General features: G+C 42.5%; 1 protein-coding gene across 1 annotated transcript; it reads left to right on the top strand.

Moving 5' to 3' along the window:
* The first annotated feature begins 96 nt into the window (after positions 1–96).
* On the top strand, positions 97–16,550 carry PPP2CA (protein phosphatase 2 catalytic subunit alpha). Its single transcript, XM_075441559.1, has 7 exons — positions 97–409; positions 12,389–12,598; positions 13,106–13,279; positions 13,474–13,563; positions 13,975–14,136; positions 14,894–15,012; positions 15,795–16,550. Exons 1-7 carry the CDS (start codon positions 308–310, stop codon positions 15,865–15,867), a joined length of 930 nt encoding a protein of 309 aa, XP_075297674.1. The 5' UTR covers positions 97–307; the 3' UTR covers positions 15,868–16,550.
* Positions 16,551–20,579: the final 4,029 nt, after the last annotated feature.

Raw genomic sequence — 20,579 nt, 5'->3', positions numbered from 1 at the left:
CCGCTCGTCCTGGCCACTGCGCAGGCGCGGCCCCGCCCGCAGACCGCGCACGCGCCGCGCCCTCCCTCCCCCTCCCCGTAGTGGAAGCTGAGGCGGTGACGTCAGGAGCGGCGGCCATTACACGTTCTGGGGCGAGGGAACGGGCGGCAGAGCTGCGGCAGCCGAGAGCGCAGCGCCGGCAGCCCGACCCGCAGCGCTCCGGGCCGCTCCCGCACCCCGCCGCCCGTCCTGCCGCGTCGCGGATCGCAGGGGCCTCCGGGGTGGTGCGGCGGCGGTAGCAGCAGCCGGTGAGGAGGGGGAGAGCGGGATGGAGGAGAAGGTCTTCACCAAGGAGCTCGACCAGTGGGTGGAGCAGCTGAACGAGTGCAAGCAGCTGTCCGAGGGGCAGGTGAAGAGCCTCTGCGAGAAGGTGAGGGGCGGGCGGCCGGGCCGCTCTCCGCCGGCGGGTGAGGGGCTGTGGGGAGGCGGGGGAAGTCACTGCCGGGCGGGGGAAGCGCCGGGGAGGCGGGGGGGGGCTGCGGCCGCGGCCTCCCGGGCGGCTCCGTGGGGTTGCCTGGCTGGCGGCCGGCGAGGGTAGCGGGAGCCGGGCGCGTCGCGGCCCCTCGGCGGGCGGATCCGCGCCCCCTCTCGCCGCGCTGGGCGTCTGGCTCCGCCTCCCGCCTTTTCATCGCCTCCTAAAATGGCGCCGCTGCCGGGATTCTCGGGTGAGACCCCCGAGCGCGGCCGCCATCCCGGAGGGAGGGGGGCCGAGCCGTCCGCCCGCCCGCCGCCGCCCCGGCCCTTCCCCGCCGCCCTTCCCGTCGTCGGGCCCCGCGGCTGCCGGGCTGGCCGGCCGGTGTCCGCGGAGGGACGCGACCTGCTCCCGTCATACGGTTAAGATCTTAAACCTGCCCCCAAAATGCGAGTTATTACGTTGAAAAGAAAAGCTTATGGTAATCGGTTGAAAATTACATGGGGAAAGAGCTGCTGGCTGGATCTAACAGCTCTGGTTTTATTCTTTTTTTTCCCTTTCGTGATATAAAGAAATGCAGGCGCGTTTGTAACTAATTGAAGGCTGGATTAGCTTTGGGGCTTGGTTTATCTGGGTAAAATTCTGGGTTTCTTGAAATACATGGATGGTTGAGATCCCGTACAGCTATTTACGGTATTTAAAATGCTGAGGCTTGGGTGTTGAAGTGCTGTGTTGGTTGAGGCATTTAGAGTTTAGAAAGGTCTTAAAATCAGCCTGGGATAGACTGCCTTTTGGAAATTAAAGGGAATATTTGTTCTAGTAGCATACAGCTGCATTTTCCAATTGACTTCTAATTCTGGATGTAACTTAATAGCTGAGCGTTCTTCTTGGTTCCGGAAGGTTTGACGTATTCTTACCTTTCTGGACCAAAGAAAGTAATGTTTGTGGACTGTTTGGGAATTAGAAATTGAGGAATAAGGGCAGTTATTGATATACTGCGTTCTAAAGCAGCCAGCATAGCTGCTGTGAGGAGGAATCAAAATATTTTAAATTTGGCATCATGCCTTCAAATACTACAGCATGTTGTTTTGGAAGCAGATTGTTTCCAGAGGACTGTTTATGAAGTTATTAAAGAACTTGCATCGTTTTTGGCCAGGTGGGTTTGTGCTTGAGTACAGACTTTAGTTCACCAGTGTTCCAGCCATTTACAATTGTTACCATTTGATACAGTTTTTGTGTTTTAAGCTGTGGCAAACAAGTGGCAATGTCACTGCCTGACTATTTTTCATGGGCGTCTCTAATGACAGTGGTCCAGCTTCTTCCTTGTATTGCTTGGTTGGAGAGGCAAGTATTCCACTTGCCATCATTTGTAAACCGATGCTGGTAAAGGGTCCTGAATACCGCACGAGTGGGTGTGTTTTGTGAGGTTGTATGGTAACTTGCAGGAGTATGAGGAATATACAAAAAGCTTTCAATTTACTGGAGGTTTTTGGTTAATGAGGAGTAGGCATACCATTAGAAATTCTTTACAGAAGATACCGTATACCCAGTCATCGCTGTTGTGCAAGAGGACGTTTTCATTTTTTTTTCTAGTGAAGAATGGAAATAAGTTGTATTTCTGGATAAATGCGTAATGCTTGTCACCAAAGTAATGGTAGATAAAAGGAAAGATTACAGAAAGTTGTGTGTCTGACAGCTGTGTTTTGAGATGAGAGACCACAAGAATGCGTGAGAGAAGTCTACTTGAAAAATAATCATTTAGCAGCAGCAGCAGCCTCACGTTGCCCCAAGTCGGGTGGATATGAGCCAGCTCCAGACCAAAGGTAGTACTTCCCCGGGTAGCGTGATACTGTGCTTGCGCTGAAATTCCCTGTCTCTGACTGGTTTGTGGTCAGCATTTGGCAGAGTACGGCCCCATGGCTGTTTATGTTAAGGAGAGGTGATTTGTTGCTGATAACTACAGGTGGATTTGCTGGGACTTCCTGCTGATAGTAGTGAAGTTTCTTACGTGGTTGCTGATGCAAGGAGTTGGAAGTAGGCCCCTGAAGTCTGAATCTTCCATCAAGCCGTCTCTGCCCCCTGAAGTGGGAAGTCGCGTTGGTGGAAGCAGGGCGTTAGTTGAATTCTGTGCCCTCCTGGTGGGGCACAACATTCACTTTGCTGTTTCCATGCTTCCAGCGCTGACTCTCTGACACTTTGCTGTGCTTCATGTTTTGATTGTCTTAAGTAGTTTCATGGATGTAATCGCACCCAAAGGTTATGTTTTTGCATAAATAGCTTAATGTGTGAATGACAGCGTCAAATATAGCTGCTGTTCCAAAGGACAGGTAAAGACCCTACGAGGTACAAACTGTCATTCTTCACCATGTTCAATTGTAGCTAGGGCTGCTTAAAATAAACAAACAAATAAGAAGATCTTTGCGAGGGTTTTTTCCCCGTAACGCTGCTTGATTGGATGATCTTCCTGACCGGTATTTCTTGATCTGCTGGGACTTCATGTGTGCAGACTGGTGCCTGTCTAATACAAATAAGCCTAAGGGCTCTCTTGTTTTTCAGTATTGATATCTAAAGAACATAACAGCCATTTACAAACATAATTATTAAGTGTGGCTATTCATGCATCTCAGTTACTTTCTTAGGACCTCTTACCTTGTGCCTGGTTACCTGGGTAATAGTGGTGGTGGTAACTAGGCAGAAATGTCTTCTAAGTCTAGGAATAATTTGTAACCATGAATAATACATAGTACTTTTATAGATTATTTGAAAAAATGAGAAGCTCTGAGTGGCAGTTGAGTTATTCTAGGCTTAATACATGCTACATATTTTATGGTCTGTCAGTTGTGTGACTAATTGTGCGTGTTTTGCTTAAGGATTTGATAAGTGTAGGTTTTGAGGAAGCAGTCAAAATGTGCACCATATAGTCACTGTCCTGTTAACACTGAGTAGTTTGTTCGCTATTGTCCATGAACCGAGGAGAAAGGAGGTCCTTTATTGCCAGGTGAGGGTTTTTCCACTGGCTGTTTTTAGTGAAAGGATGCTGTTGTGGAGAACTGTACTGTTCCGTGCTTTGTGAGGGTGGAGGGAAATGGTCTTGTCTCCTCGCCTTTGTGTGTGAGGGCCCTTTATCACAGGAGATGAGGATGTGGTACACTGCTCAAGAAGGTGGGATGGCAGTCTGAAAATGCACAAAGGGATGAGTCAAATTTGTGGATAGAGTCTCCATCGCTTATTTCAGAAAGTATCCAGTGCAGGTGGAGGCAGAGGTATCGGAGTCTCTCCCCTGGAAATACTAGTCTGTAATTAAGCAGATTTGAACATAGCATCCAGTTTTTAGAAAAAGAAGGCAATTTGGTCATGTATGCTGTGTAGAGTGTTCAGAGTTCTCTTCCCGTATACTTGAAATACTGGTAAAATACGTCTGAATAGGCAGTGCCTCTATCCAAAATTTTTTAAACTAAGTGAAGGGCTGATAGTGGTAAAAGCATTCGAGAAACCTTGATTTGAGCCTTCTTTCCTGCAGCTTTTGATCTGTAACAATGATTTTTGGTTTCATTTGCTTTTCATTTGTCACCAGTGCTAATTTTCATAGTATAAATATGTTTCTGGGCCATACTGTTCTCTGGTACTTACCTTGTTAATGGTGTATCTTTCTACTCTTTTTCCTGTTGCAGAACTTCCACCTTTGTTCAATGCCAGATCTTCCAAGTTAAATTTTCTGAGACTGATTGTAGGTGAGAACTAACCAAACCTGCATGTACCCGCTGCAGCTATGTGAGCTGCTTGAACTCGTTCAGCTTCTGTTAGTGCCCTAGTTCTGGGAGGGCAGTATATTGCTGATGAAGCTTTATTTTGGGTCAAAAAACCCACCCTGCAGTCTAAGTTCAGTTCCTCTAATGCATAGGACTGGCAAGTTTTAAGCTGTTACTGCCCCAAGATGTCTGCCCCACTTCTTCAGAGAGAGGCGTGTGTTCCCTTCTGCCTCCTGTGCTACTGGGGAGTTACCGTTCTTCACTGATTATTTTCGTCCAGAGGTTAATATTTTAAACTGTCCCCAGCTGCATTTGGAAGGGCTTTTCCATTAGCTAGCTTTTGCATTCCTGTATCTTTACATGTAACCATCACATATAACTGTTCTTCAAACTAGGATGATTGTGAAAATGAATGTTCCTGTCTGAATTTGCTGTAAATCAACTGAAAAACGTGCCCCAACAGAATTCCCAGCTGGTGAGAGTTTCCGTGTGGTGGGCAGTGTATTGGACAAGTTCTGCATCCCTCCAGCCCTGCCCCTGGCAGAAGCAGCACGTGAGCCTGGGAGGCACAGCAGTTCAGTTCCTCCTTGGGACTGCATTGCCTTCTGGATTTGCTAACAAGGAAACCCATAAACTACTGCCGGTGGCGGGAGGGCCCTCTCTGGTTGCTCCAGGGGCTGTGGGGGGCCAGAAGGTGGTTTAGTACTCCTTTGCTGCCACTTTGTTGGACGTACCCCAGGATCAAGCTGTTGATGGGTGCATGTAATTACACCTTCCATCTCTGGGGAGTCACAGGTGTATTGTGAAAAGCTTTCTGTGACATTTTAATAACTGTGTTTTAGATAATTCTGGAACACTTCCACAGAAAAGATCCTTTCGTTCCCAGTGTTCTGTGGCAGGTGTTTTTTTTTTAATGGTTGTTAATATAAAATGGAAATTGTCTCTTTACACAAAAGGCATTTGAAGTGTCAACTTTGCCAGCCTTCTCACCTAGTCCTGATTATACTTATGACACTTTGATGTGTGTGTGAGAATTTAGTCTTGTATGTGCCAATTCTTGTAGCACTAGCAGATTTCTAATTTTTTCCAATTCTAGGAAATTCTGTAAAATGGAGTTGTGCTGACATGGGGTGGTTTTTGTTTGTCTTTTTGTTTTTAATTACAGCATTAGTTGTGATCAAGTGGGAGTGAAAGATGTTTTTGCGTTGTTTTAGAAGTCATTTTAGGCATAGTGTAAGATAACAGAAGTAAACACTCGTAAGTTGGAGCAAGTTCCTACTTGAGTTCTACTGATTGAAGGCTCAGGACATGGATGAGGCTGTAGATTGATGTCCTCTTCCAAATCTACCTGTGGTGAGGCTGTTGCCTCCTCAGATCTGATGACGGTGCGGCTTGGCGATTGCTCCCTAGCCATTTCCAGTTAGTCATCTGGGTTGCCTGAAAGTGTAATAACCTGACCTGTCTGGCTGTGTCTGGCATGAGTTAAGGAGGCCTTGTGCAAAAGGCTGTGCGAAGGGAGTCGAAGGAGCGGTGACTAAATCTCCATCCTTGCTTAGGGACCCTTAAACGCTACAGCTATATTCAGCAACACCGTTGTTGCCCTTGGTTCCTATTCTTTAGGTAGTATGTTAAGTTGGAAAACCAGTGTATTCCTGGCTGAAGAATAAATACTGGAGGCTTGCTTGCTCAGGAGTCAGGTCTGCAGTATTTCTGCTGGGTGTATTGAAAATACCTTCCAGTATAGGTGTTACATGGTTGCTAGTTGGTTTTGAGGTACATTTCTTGAGTTTTGACATACCTGCCTACCCCGTCCTCCAGCTGGTATCCTGATGGTACCTTTAACGTGACCATGCCTGGCCGTGGTTGGAGTTATTTCAGCAAGAGTTGAAAATCTTTTGAGCTTATTGCATGAAGCTGCACTTGCAGATATCAAGCTCAGCTAGTTTGTGAATAGCTTTAGCCTATTTCTTTTTTTAGCAACTTAAATTATACAAAATGAATACAGCTTGTTCTACAGATGGGACTGAAGATCATCTCTGTGTAAGTGGTCAGCTTCATACATTTCTACTGTTGCTGCATTTCTTGGAACTCCTGTGTAGAGAGGAAGACATCTGGATTTCCTGAGCTATTTGGACTCCTGTATTTTTTAAAAAGATTTGTCTAGACTTTGTTTTTCTTTTAAGTAAAAGTTAAAGAAACTAAGGTCTTTTGTATGAAGCAAAGTAATGACATTGAGTTTTTACAGAGGAGCCCCTTCTATCCTCATTTTCTGTCTGGTCTTGTCAACTACTGAGACTTAAATAGCAGTTCCCCTTCTCCCTGTGTGCCCCTGAGGGAAACGGCGCTCCTTCCAGTTACGCTGAGTATGGAAGACTGCTAATGATTTTTCCAGATTGAGGTGTTGAGGGGACTATCAAGGCTGCGAATGGTGTCAGTCGTTACTTTGTCATACAAAGGGATAGCAGGTTGTTTGGCAAAAGTTTGCTGCCTGCATGCTTTCTTGTAGACCTGCTAGAATTTGCAGGAGAAAAAGGAAGGTATTGTCTTATTTAATCTTACACTCAGTACTGACATAAGGATTGATTTTTGGTTGGCTGATGTCTTGTGTTTAACTGATCTCTGTTCTGACCAAACAGGAGTGGCTAAAAGAGTAAGGGAGCAGTTGTTGCCGAGTTGTGGAGCAATGAAGAAGGGTACTTTGCTCTGTGGTGTGAAATACAAAACTGATTGGATTTTATACCTTTTTGGTTGTTAATTGTCTCTTCTTGTTCACTAATGAATAGTCATTGGTACATAAGCTACTAACCTTTCATTTTGGGCACTTTGAAGTAAAAAAATATTTTTGAGTTCATTTGTTAGTTCTATTTGCCCTGTCCCAAGAAAATTAAGGGCTACAAATGGACCACACTGTGACACGTGAGGAGCTGCACTGTGACTCTTTGACCAGGCACGCCTTGTTTTTGTTTGCCGAGTTCTAAACTTTCAGCATCACTGGTAGTGAAAGAGGTTAGAAATGGGCGTGTAGGTGCTAGTCACAAAACCAGAGAGAAAGCAGGTCTGTTATCTTCTGTTTCAGTCCTGGGAAAATACTGTATTTTGCTGCTGTGGCTTCTTCTATGTGGATGGAAATCCAGGGTTTACTTACTTGGAATACTAAATAATTAAATGTCAATAGGGAGCTTTGTATTTTAATTTTATTCCTACTTATACATTCACATTGAACTCCTTAGTGGATTCTGAAGTTCAGCGTAAATCAGTTCCCCATTTGTCATATGCAGTCTGACTGCTGTCGTACCTTCTTCACAGAAGGGTGATACTGGAGGCCTCATTTCTCTGGTTTTATTTAAAATGTCAGACAGTGAATAAAAATAACTTGTGGTCTAAAAACGGTGAGCCCATCTTTTGCCTGAACATAGTCTCTTTCCTCTGCAAGTAAGGAGTGGAGGAAAACCCTTAAATCGAAGGCAAAAAATACATGCATTCTGCAGAAGACCTGCTGACTGTAAGGGATGACTTTGCTTGGAACTGGAATCTCTTACAGGTCATGATGTTTGGCCAGCTAAAACCAGTATTCATCCCAATTAGCTGATCATTGTGCCTTTAGTCACATCCTGTGCCTCTTGACGACAGGAAATTATGGGTGTGGTCGAAGTCTTCGATCTCATCAAAATATCTTCATGGTAACTGCAAATACCTGTGTTTTTTTTCTTGGTTGCAGTGGATGCTTCTCAACACACACGAGTAAGACAGCATGGTGGTAGGTGTGAATTCTGGTCTGCCAAGAATGACACATTACCATCTGCAACCATGACTTCGGAGCTATGTTATCTAATTAAAATGATGATTGTATTTACTGAGTTAGTGGTAATCTTTTGTTAAGTGCTTTATAGCAATGGTTTGCTGCTATGCAGCAGTTTCAGGCATTGTTCTACAATCCTACAAAGGCACAGTAATGTTTACTGCATTTTTTTTCCAGTGTGCCCCAGGGTTTAGGCTAGATACTTGGTTTGAGCTGTCAGAGCTCCTGGTAGAATGTAGAAGAAGGGGTAGGAGTAATTGGGAAATAACTGATATGTTCTGGAAACACCAAGGAATTTGGGTGTAAATGAATTCAGAAATGGACCGCTTCAAATGAATTCTGTGGGGCAAGGCTGATGATATAATCTGCTCATGGGGGCAACTGGCTTGTGCTCAGCGTGGAGTGAATTGAGAGAGTGGATTGATTATAGCCTTTATGGCACTTGACTCTGAGCCTTAATCTGTGGCATATAAGATAAAAATATATGCAGGGAACAGGGGAAATAGGAGATATCTCTGCATACACACAACCACTGCATCTCATTAAATTGTGAAGATCTGAAAATCATGTGGTAGTAGCTTTAATGGTCATACAGTTTTTTTAAATACTTATCCCTGACTGTTAATTATAAAATACAAAGATTAGCTTCGCTGTTTTAAGACAATGCAAGATCCAAGCGTAAACTTTGCATTTTAAGAACAGTGCTTTGCATAAAAGATGTGCTTTGTAACTGAAGGTGACAGAACAGTGCTTGACTGCTCATCTGGCCGTTAAGATGATGTGCAGCAGTCCAGGAATGTTTTAATTCTTAAATACTAGGTTGTATTTTTATGCAGTACTACTTGCTATACAATAAAGGGAAAATGTGTTGTGTTCTTGTGTGTTTAAGCCAAGATTGGTTTCATTCCTCTTGTCTTTTGAATGGTTTGGGATTTTACAAGTTGCCTCTTCCAGAGAAATGGCTGAATAAGCCAATATTTCAGATATCAAGCAGGAACAAATTCCAGTCACTGTGACTAAGCTGAAGTGTGTTTGATACGTGCTTATTGTTTGAACTTTGAGATTGCTCTAAGTGAAATACGTGACCTTTCACTGCAGCAGTTGTTGTTTATGACAGCATTTTGCTTAGTTCTTGTGCTCTTCTTGGGCAGCTGTTTCTTACAGATACATGTTTTTTTCTGCGTTAGACTTTATTGGTGCTTGACTGTAAAATTAGCATTTATCAGTTTGAAATAATGGGTTCTTTTCAGTCGTAATCTGTATCCATTTGCACTTGGTTTTGAAATCAGTGTGTAGTGCTGAAAAAATAGTTAAGCTGATTTGGAGGTAGGGTCTTACAATTGTAATGTAGTGGTTTAACGCTTTCTGTGGTATGGGGTATTAGGATTGGAGACAGAAGTTCAGGGCTGTCTTAATATTAAGAATTGCTAAAAAGTGAAAAGAGGCTGAGAAATAAAAGCACTATTAAGTGTTCAAGAAAAAATCTGTTTCAGAATTGCACAACTGTTTGTCCTAGTGATAGGCAATGAAACCTGGATATTGGTGTCAAAATCCTGCCAAGTGTTGCACTGTTCTCTGTCACTGGGTCACCGGGTTTCTGAAGGACAAGGAGTCAGGCGTGTGTGTGTCTTCCCTAGTTCTCCCGCATCGGGAGGTTTGACCAGGGAGGAGTCTGCCCTGCGCTGCGGGCTGCTGAAATGCTCTGCTGCTTCCTCGCCATGAGGAAGCAGAGGAGAGCTGTTGGTGGGAAGCCCAGTGTGTCGTGGGGGGGGGGGGGAGATGAACGGGGATGGGCAGGGAGGGAGCTGTGACGGCTGAGCAAGTAGCGTCATCGGGGATCTTGGGGCAGGGATCAGTGAAGAGGGAGTGGAACCAGCTGAGCTTGCACAGGGCGGTGTGTGGTCCGGTACAAAGTCAGGGTCACAGATACTCCAGTAACACTAGTGACAGCTTAACTTTTGTGAAGCTTGAATTGTGAAATTGTAATATTACATGTACTGTTGTCTTACCAACTTGTGTTTTTGTTATGGTATAGAATCACAGAACGGTAGGGGTTGGAAGGGACCTCTGTGGGTCATCTAGTCCAACCCTAGTATGTTAAAACAATTTTTTGCTTTTCCCTTTTATAAGAAATTTGAGGTATGGTTGATGGACCACTTGTTGGTAGCTTGTTTTTGGGGTGTTGGGGTTTTTTTCCACTTTCAGCCCTGCTGAAGCTCTTTTGTAGAGGAAGGTATACTGCTTAAGCACTTCAGTATGTGCCCCTGTTAGTGCTGTGGGACATGATAGGACTGTAAATGGGCTAAGCAGTTCAGGAAGCAGTATTTCATGAAACTTGTTTGAGAATGTGGAAATACTGAAATTCCTGCACCAGCATTCTTTCACTGCAGGATTTAAATAGAGATTCCTGTTTTGCAAGTTGACCTGGAACAGTCTTTTTCCATCAGAGTAGCTGTCTGACTTACCTGCGTGTTTGGTCATATGCATATCTGAGTGATTTAGTATTTCAAAAACTGAGGAAGCAACAACCGTGTTGCTGGGAACTATGCCGTTTTAATCTGTCAGCATAAGTGATGAATACCTTTGATGAAAAATGAATGCTGCATTCTTTGCAATGCTTCCAGTGTGTTAAGAAAATATGGCAGTAGAAAGCATTCTAATTAGAGTAGGGTTTTTTGTATTGAAGTGCCTTAAGTCTCTGCAACATTCCCTGTCAAAAGGAGAATTAAGCTGGCTAATGCTTTTGAATGTAGTAGTGTGTTAGAAGTGGCTAAAGCTGTTAAAACACCCTCAAAACATCCGGTGAGTGTCACTGCATTAAAATGAACTTAAGTCAGGCGATCTTTAAATAAATCTACACTTTTAGCATCTGCCACAAGCCAGCAATGACCTATCTTTAGTACTAGGCACGGCATGAGTGGAAACTGTCATACGAGCTTGACTTTTGGTGTAAACCATTCTGCAAGCATATTTAACTCTGTTGCTCATGCTGTAGTATCTAAAGCTCTGTGCTGTGCAGGTGCTTAACCAGGATGGCATTTTTGCATTTCTTTGGAGTGTTGAATGAATTGTTGAATTTTGTGCATCTCCATCATGAAACTATGTGTTGCTGACGCTTTTCTTGTTTGAAGTGGTGACTGTGGTGGTGAGCCTGGACAACGTGCAGGAACACTGAGACCACTTTTGGGGGTGGAGGTCTCGGTCACTGTCCAGCTAAAGGCTTCATGAATAGGGTGGAAACTTGGACACAGCAGCATGTTTCTTAACAGCTTGGCTCGTGTCAATACCCAGCATTTAATATACTGTTCAGATTTTAACTTCAAGTGTTGTGTTACCTTTTAAAATCTAATGCTCTTCAGATGATGATTTTTTTTTTCTAGCGTCTGAAAATACTTCTTTGCTTAGCAGAACCCCCCCCAAAAAGAGTATGCTGCTTTAGTTGTCAGGTTAGGTTTGAGAAAGCGAAGACAGGTGACCCTCAAATGAAAGTGGTGTTGCTCTTCCATCTGTCTCTTGTACTGGTATATGCTTCAGAATATTTTAGATTCAGTGTGGCCTGTGCATAGGTGGTATTTGGCACAGTTTCTTCAAGTCTTGTAGACACCTTGGTTATAAAATAAAATACAGTTTTTGTATATTCTCTTGTCATTCTGGTAAGGAGGTGAAAAAGGGATCCTTTTTGAATAGGAACATTTGCAGTTGAAAGGCATGGAAATCTTTGTTGATGGTAACTTGTAAACTTGTTGCTATTTATGTGTCTAATCCCCTCTTGATTTAGAAAATTATTGTGGCATGTGATTGGTGACTTCTGAGAACAAACTGTCACAACTGGCAGTATGATGGTACAATTAAGGAATTCTTGCGTTATTTCAAAATTACCTTTCTGATGCTATATTTAGCCTGTGCTTCTTCATACCAATTGCCTTTGTCTGCAACTTTCATGTACACAGTTTTGTGGGAGACACCATGATGACACAGATGTTTCCCTACTTTGGTTTCTAAAGACACAACTCGGTGTTACTCGTACTTAAACACGAAACTTGTTCAGAAAGCTCCTGCAGGTAAACCACCTGCTCTGCTGTTGCTGCTATCGCTAGATGTTAGTTATGTTCTCAGTTCTGCTTTGTGTAGAACACTCTGCCTTTGCGTTCAAAGATGTGTGTGTAGATGGGTGGCAGGCTGTCTTCTGAAGCAGGCCACCTGAAGTATAGAACTCTGTAAGATAAACTCTTAGAGAGTAAAGGTGGACTCTTATCCCAGGAGCTTCAGGCAAGGAAGGGACAAGAGTTGTTAAAGAGGTAGTAGAGAGCTGGAAGGAGCAGAGTGTATTTTGGGTAAAATGACTGTTCACAGACAAACTCATGATTTCTGTCTTTTTTTGTTTTGTAGGCTAAAGAAATTTTGACAAAAGAATCTAATGTGCAAGAAGTGCGATGTCCCGTCACAGTCTGTGGAGATGTCCATGGACAATTTCACGACCTCATGGAACTTTTCAGAATTGGAGGCAAATCACCAGACACAAACTATTTGTTTATGGGGGACTATGTTGACAGAGGCTATTATTCAGTCGAAACAGTCACATTGCTTGTAGCTCTTAAGGTAACATTTCTTCTCAGCTGTACAATTCTGTATAAAGCATATCATTACTATCCTGACTACACTTGATATCTATTATGACTTGCACTACGTTGGTATTATAGGTACAAAATCTAAAATGTTGGCTGTCTTAATTTTCCAAGATACTTCTGGGGAAAAAAAATTTCAGGTGCAAGCCTGAACTTTTTCTAAAAATGAGTGCTGTATTTATTTTTTGCTTGCCTAAGTAGCAATCTTTAATAATTTGCTTGGAGTGATCAGCTTAATGCAGGTGTAGTGAAGTCCACTAGTAACAATGAATAAAATTTATAATTAATCTCAAAAATGTTCGGCAGCTGAAGATTTGAATGAATTTTCCCTTCTTTTCTGGAAGATTGTAATTGAGCCTTTGTCTTAAAAAGGGTTTGTTTATTGCTTTATTGACATTTGATGGGGGATGAGGGGTGCAAATTCTGTTTTTTGGGAAGACTTACATATCTTGATGCCTCTAAAGTAAACCGTTATGTTTAGGTCCGTTACCGTGAACGTATCACAATTCTTCGAGGGAATCATGAAAGCAGGCAAATCACACAAGTATATGGTTTCTATGATGAATGTTTAAGAAAATACGGAAATGCAAATGTTTGGAAGTACTTTACAGACCTTTTTGATTACCTGCCTCTAACTGCCTTGGTGGATGGCCAGGTATGTTGAAATTTTACAAAATTTAATTTTACCGGTTGTAAAAGGAGCTATTAACACTGTATTCTATCAGCTCTCAGCTTTAAAGGAATCTCTTGCAGATTTTCACCTAATCATTTATACTAAACAATTATAATTGCACTGATATAATTAATGTAAATGAGCAAGATAAAAATTCATATATCTAACTCTTCCAGATTTTCTGTCTACATGGTGGCCTCTCTCCATCGATAGATACACTGGATCACATCAGAGCACTTGATCGCTTGCAGGAAGTTCCCCATGAGGTACTGAAAAATGATTTTCTGAACTTGTGGGATTCATGATTCAGCATGTATTGAGTAGTTGAATACACAGGCTGAAAATGAAATTCGAAACAACTTAGCAATATGAAAGTGCCTGTCTTCCTGTTCTGGTTTTTTGAAGGAGAAGGGGCATGTTCTTGCCTAGAGAAACAAGCATATTTTAGCGTGCCTAGAACCTCAAAACGTACCTCTTATGATCTCAGAGGTGAGACCTACTATGAAAATTCTTCATTCAGATTAACTTCTTGATACAAGCATTAACTGCGTTAGCTGTTGATAGGCACATTTTTTTATGGTCTTAAAGAGATGCTGCAACAGGTTGTGCGGTTGTGGGGTGCGTGTAGGTTTTTTGCGGGGTCTGTGTTTCTGAAACATGTTCTGCATCTCTTACAGGGTCCAATGTGTGACTTGCTATGGTCAGATCCAGATGATCGTGGCGGCTGGGGAATTTCTCCTCGAGGTGCAGGCTATACATTTGGACAGGATATTTCAGAAACCTTTAACCATGCTAATGGCCTTACGTTGGTTTCAAGAGCTCATCAGTTGGTAATGGAGGTAAGCAGGATAGCCTCTGCGTTTCAATTTGTGATCACGTAGGTGGTGCATTAATACCGTACTCTGTGTCAGAGATGTGCATGTGCTGCTGTGACAGCTGGTGATCCAGAAACTCTGTTTTGATAGTAATCATGTGCTGCTAAAGGATTGTCTTGGCTTGACAGTGGAGTAACCTTTATTTTGGCCTTTTTTCTGAAAATTTACAGTAACATCCCAAAATAGATACTTCAGTAGTAGATGTGGTATTGCATTTATGCGTAGATAAAATGGTTCTTAAACATAAATGCTGAGTCCCTCGGTAAGAAAATGCACACAAATATGTGTGCGTTGAAAAAAGATGCATTTTTCCTTTTTACCTTGGATGTGTATTTTTGTTCTTGGTGTCTGGTTATCCCTGTTAGTCATGATTTTTAAACGTATGTCTGGATTCTGGTTTTGGTGATCGCAGCAGAAGATTCAGAATTCAAAATTGCTGTTTTAATTTTTTCACGCTAACGCAATGGAGAATTCTGGCGGATTTTTTTTTAAATACATTTTGCTCATGTTTACTAGTAAGAAGCAATCTAGAAAGGCCAAAATTCCTTTTTACCATTTTTCTCTCAAAGACAAATAAAGATGCAGCCTTGATCTTATTTAAAAGGAAACTACAAATGCCACTTAGGGTTTTGCACATTAAAATTTCAGTTTAGTGGTCTGGTGGTTATATGGGGTACAAGAAATGAACTTGGCTGTCATATTTTTTTTTTCCCTTCTCCAGGGGTACAATTGGTGCCATGATCGGAATGTAGTAACAATTTTCAGTGCTCCAAATTATTGTTACCGTTGTGGCAACCAGGCTGCAATTATGGAACTTGATGATACTCTAAAATACTCCTTGTAAGTATGTTTAAAAACGAGATTTACGTTGCCCATGATTTTAAGATAGTTGCTGTAGCAAGATCTGACTTAATTGTTGTGTTAAGGTGTGGTTTTTCCCTGTAAGCTTTTTGGGAGGTGAAGTGAATGCAGGATAGTTGGGTTAGGTGCATCTAAAGTCTTGGAGTCGCATACCTGGAACAGTTGTTGTTGGCAGCTTGTCTGTCAGATTAAAGCGATACTCCTCGTTTCTGTTTTGTATAAGTAGATTTTAATGAAATGCTGTAGAGGTACGTGACTTGAGAGTAGGAGTATTGCGTCACGTCTGAAGCAAAGCCCTGCTATCAGTCTAGGGCAAGAGACTTTTGGAATCTGTGAAATCTTCAGATGTTAGGATGTCGGCTTTTTTAATGAGGCTTCTAATTAACTACCTCAGCAGCAACTTCACTGGTAAACGAGGCAAAAGCACTGTGTAAACTGCCCCCTCTGACAATTACTGGAGTCATAAACTTTCTAAATATAAGCTGGTCAAACATTAGTGTAAGAGTTTTAAAGTGAAGATTTGTTTCTCTCCAGTCCGTAGTAGTAATCACAAGAGGAGTTTAAAATACAGGGATTGTAAATACATACTAATAGGAGGAGTGGAAGAATTTGAACGGTTGTTCTAGAAGACCTTAATTGGCTGAAAAAATACTTGAAAACACTTAACCTGTTTTAAGACCTCTGCTACTCTATTTCACGTGTAAGACATACCTGAATGTGAGCTGGGTTCTTACGGTTTCATTGATATCTGTGCTTTTCAGTTTGCAGTTTGATCCAGCACCGCGTAGAGGTGAACCGCATGTTACTCGTCGCACCCCAGACTACTTCCTGTAAAGAGATTTTAGACCTGTACAGTATTGCCATGAACCGTATGTTGACCTAAAGAAAATGGGAAGAGCAACAGTAACTCCAAAGTGTCAGAAAATATTTAACATTCAAACTTGTTTTCACATGGACCAAAAGACGTGCCATATTCAAATACAAAGCCTCTTGTCGTCAACAACTGTGACCACTTTAGAATGAACCAGTTCATTGCATGCTGAAGCAACATTGTTGGTCAAGAAACCAGTTTCTGGCATAGCGCTATTTGTAGTTACTTTTGCTTTCTCTGAGAGACTGCAAATAATAAGATGTAGACATTAACACCTCGTGAGTACATTTAACTTTCCATTTAGCTATAGCTTTATTCAGCATGACTGTAGATAAGGGTAGCAGCAAACAATCATTGAAGCTTAAAGAACATTTTTAAAATAAGTACCAAGGCCTCATATTTGTTCTGAAACTGTTTGTTTGTTTTATTTTCAGGGAATACTGTTTAATTTAATTGTATTGATTTTTTTTTTTTTGTCTGCACTCAGTTCCCTCTTCCACTCTTTGCCCTACCATATTGTCCCTTGTAATTGTCCAAGGATAGTGAATTACTTTGAACAGAACTGTTTTTTTCTGTAAAACAATGTTACTGCAGGACAGAGCTGCAGTGTTTTTCATAATAAACTTGTGAACTAAGTATGGAAAAATGTCAAATCCTAATTGCATCTCAGGTCAGCTGTGGTTTAATAAACTAACGTGTAGCTGGATGGGTTTTAGAAATTTGCGTAGAAATTTCCACCTTCAATAACTAAAGCTGAGGTGATGAGAGCACGATGGAAAACTGACCTTTTGAATTCTGTCCCAGGAAGGTGCCTGGTCATTGGTGTCATGCTGCTGAGAACAGAGCTCGCTTATTACTGACACGTTGCTCTCCCTTTCGGTGCTCTATTCAAAAATAGAAGAATATAGGATGACTTGATTGAGCGTGACTTTTTTCAAGTGTAAATCGAAGTGAGTTATTTACAATGTAGGTGCTAATACTTAAAATAATTTTCTGGAAAACTAAGAATAAAACCAGTTTTCTAAATGTTAAAGAAAGTAATTTGAAATCTAGTACTGCGTGTATTGCCCAAGCTTCCATTCTGAAAAAGTGGTATGTGTGTGTTGTTAACTTCTGTTAAAATATTTCCTTTCTACTAATTTGTTTCAGAATTTGAATCATGATTTGATTGTTGTGTTCAAAACAAATTCAAATTTTATGCCTTCTTAAGGCTTGTGCTTGAAACTTGATAGGCATACCTTAAAAAGACGTACCTGGCTGTTGTATTAATAGTGGACTCTTAACATTCATATTGTTTAAGAGACTTTAAATTACTTGGGCACAATGTGGACTCTGCAACAACATAGAGGATTTTTTTTTTTTAACACTGCTTGCTTCTATGGCAGAGCACACAGCGATTTTGCAGATCTTGAGCTTCCCTGGAGGTCTAGCCCTAGACACACCTTTTGGGGCTTTCTTGCTTTCTGTTGGGGGACTGCTGAATTCTCTGACTTGCAGTGAAGGTGCTGCATTTCACCAAGAATTACTTCATCCCTTTTCCAAAAGGATTGAGTGGTTGCTTTTTAATTCAGCAAAAATTCAGACTTGCCCTGTAGGTTGGGTTCCAAATGGGTTTTGGAGAGCGCTCAGTCTTCTGCAGTTTGATCTCTTCCAGGAAAAAGCGCATGCTAAAAATAAGTGCATCTGAAGTGTCTTTTTTTAGTATATTGGGAACTTTTGCTTTGATCACTATTAAAAAAAATCCTTTGCTGTAGAGAGTAGTTCACTTTAGATTCCTTTCGCTTGCTGTTCTCTGTAAATGTTTTTGTAGAGAGAACTTTGTGCCTTAATTGACACCATTCCTTCAAGGGTAATGACTTTGCCCTATTTTCTCTTTTCCCTGGTACTTTAATTGGTGTGACTCATCTCCCGCTCTGGAGGGGAGCAGTGCATGTCGGTTGCCTGTTCGGCTTCTGTACACAAATGCAAGCAGTTGTTAGGAAAGCCAGGGGAAAATGTTGAAAGTCACTCGGGTTCCTGCGCTTTCCCTCGTGAGTGTGCTGTGAGTGGCCCTGGGAAGGCTTCATTGAGACTATCCCGTTGTCAGCAAAAATGTGTTACTCTGGTGGAGACTGGCAGCCAGCGGTACTAACCAGCTAAAAGCATGTTTGGGAGCTTCGAGAGGAGAGGGAGGACTTCGAGTAGAAATAACTACAGCTGATTTATTGGTTGCTGATTGATTACAGTTCACCTGAGCAAAAGGTGGCTGCAGAGAAATGAACATAATTAGGGTTTGTCCAGAGATCAGTGTTGATGCTTCCTTCTTCACTATGAAGACTGGTAAATTCTGCGAAATGTGAAATAGGTGTAGCTGGAAATCCTGTATTGTGGTAGTTCAATATTCTTTTAAGCAGGAGAGTTAAACCCTGTGGTCAGTGAGAAGGGCTGACATGGGGATTTGACTTGTCAGAACTCAACACTTCTCTATGGACCACTCTAAGAACGTCCCTTTTTTCTTCTGTTTCTCAGAACTTCGATAGTCAGTAGAATCCTGTTTCTGTGGACAGATGAGGGAGAGTTTTGAGCTTTCTGTATTGCATTTTACTGAAATCACAGTGATGTCCAGTCATTTGGCCATTTATCTGAATTTCAGTATCACTGAAGTAAGCACCCTTCATTTGTGGATCTGTGGGGTCATTAGGTCAAAAATGAGACAAAATTATTCTTGCACAGGAACACATTCAGCAACTTTATTTCTGAAAGGAAAAAACTAGATGAAGTGTGTAGATTTGCCAGTTTTTTTCCCACTTCACCCCCTTTCCTCACCTCTCCCATGCCTGTTCCCCCTCCCGCGGCCCCCTCTGCCCCTCGCCTCCTGCCAACAGTCCCCGAGGGTGCCCCTCTTCCACAGAGCCCTGGAGCTGGGCGCTGCAGCAGCCCCTGCTCCCTCGGGGCTGGCGGGGAGCGCTGCCTGCCTGGCTGAGCGTTATCCCCAGCGTGGACCAGCGCAGGGCTTTGTCGGCTCATGTTCGTGTCATGTTGTTTCCAGCGGCTGCCACGTGTGCGCACGTTGAGTCTCCCTGCTTCCAGTGCCTGGGCAGCGTTGCCAGTTTGGGATCTGACAGTACCCTGGGAGGATGCTTCACGTGTGGGCGAGTGAAGACAGAGCTAGTTACCCTGTGCTTCCCCGTATGCGTGCATGATAACAGAGTAAATTCTGCCTTGGGAAAAGAGTGGACATATGGCTGATGAAAGCTTTGACACTTACCTGCCTGTATTTCAGTCTGGTGAGCATCAGAAGCCCATCTGGAAATGTTAGTAGAGAAAAACATTTCTGAGAGGTGCTGATACCTCCTAATCCATGCTTCTATGTTCCACATGGGTTTTTTTTTTTAATAGTGGTAAACACTGAAAGTCATTTTCATGAAGTAACCATGCTTTAAGAACCTGGGACAAAGTCTTTGGCGATTTAGAAATTCAGCCTGAATCTTTAAGGATTTCCTCACGTACAATAGAAACCCAAAACTGTTACACAAGCACTAGGTTTATTTTGGGCCTTTTTTTATAGTTCAGTAAATACATCCCTCCTTTCCTCCCCTCTCACCACTTCATTTCTGTAGTAATAATACTGGAGCATGGTGCCTGCTGTTGGAGGAGCTGGGCCTGAGGAGCAGGAGGGGGCTGAAGGGAAAATGCACTCGTTCATTGTGGAAAGGTGGTCTGTAAGAAGAGGCAAGTGTCATCAAGTCACAATTTTGAATTTCAAATGCTGCTCCAAGTTTAATTGCTTGAAGGTGTGGCTCTGCTCTCACCACTTCCTCGTGCACCTGGCACATGCTCGTTTATTACTCACTCTCTAATTGCTGCTGGGTTTGTTTATGCTGAGTGCTCATGGAAACTCAAGATACGATTTAGGGGTTTTGAGTTGATTAAAGCAAAGTTCTGCATAAGAGAAGTGGCTTTTTAGTATTCTGTGGTTTTTTGCAGCCATATGCATGGGTTACATGAGCCTTAGATTTTGGAGCAAAATGTTTGCAGGTGTTGTTTGGTTTTTGAGTGGGTTTTGGAGTCTTGTGGAATGCGTCGGGTGCCTTCTGCGTGCTCCAGCGAGCACTACACGGAGTGTTAGTTCTCTGCAAGCTCCAGGAGAAGGTTGGAAAGCGGTAAAGCGTTCAGTAAAAATTGCGCTGGACTGTGCAGAAATCTTCCAGTGCCCGTGAACACACTAAAAAAGCCCTGCAGAGTAAGCAGTTCGTGAGTCAGCCTCCTGTGGTTTTTGAAAAAGTTATTTTGGTGCTCCAATTCATTTGGCTGTGCTCCTTTTAGATGAAAATAAAGGCAAGCTGCTCTCTTGAGCAAGGGACCAGGGTTCTTTGGCATATATACAGGGGAAAAAAGGCTGAAACAACACTTTTGGTTTTAAATTGAACAGTGCTGTTTTAGCCTTTTAAAGTTTTAGCCTTTGAAAACTTGTGCTGTGGCTTGAAAGCTTTATTTTTTAAGATGGGTTGAACTACAGCTCCGGATCTCTTAGTCTATGGTGAACAGAACTGCTTGGATGAAGATGAAACTGATTGCTGCTGGTGTATAAAAAACATTTGTTACTACTAGTACCTAAATATTATATAGATGTAATTGACCAGCGTATGGGGAACATGTAAAACCGGGTGGGACATAATAGCTTGTAGAATAGGAG

Source organism: Opisthocomus hoazin, chromosome 22 (assembly GCF_030867145.1).
Source record: "Opisthocomus hoazin isolate bOpiHoa1 chromosome 22, bOpiHoa1.hap1, whole genome shotgun sequence".
In the NCBI taxonomy this organism is placed as follows: domain Eukaryota; kingdom Metazoa; phylum Chordata; class Aves; order Opisthocomiformes; family Opisthocomidae; genus Opisthocomus; species Opisthocomus hoazin.
This window is presented reverse-complemented; position numbering and strand designations above follow the sequence as displayed.

What these genes read in the sequence shown, in the direction of transcription:
- PPP2CA (XM_075441559.1), top strand. Translation starts at nt 308, where the DNA reads ATGGAGGAGAAGGTCTTCACCAAGGAGCTCGACCAGTGGGTGGAGCAG. An exon ending in CTGCCTTGGTGGATGGCCAG is followed by an intron (nt 13,280 to 13,473) that starts GTATGTTGAAAT and finishes TAACTCTTCCAG; the next exon opens with ATTTTCTGTCTACATGGTGG. An exon ending in GATACTCTAAAATACTCCTT is followed by an intron (nt 15,013 to 15,794) that starts GTAAGTATGTTT and finishes TGTGCTTTTCAG; the next exon opens with TTTGCAGTTTGATCCAGCAC.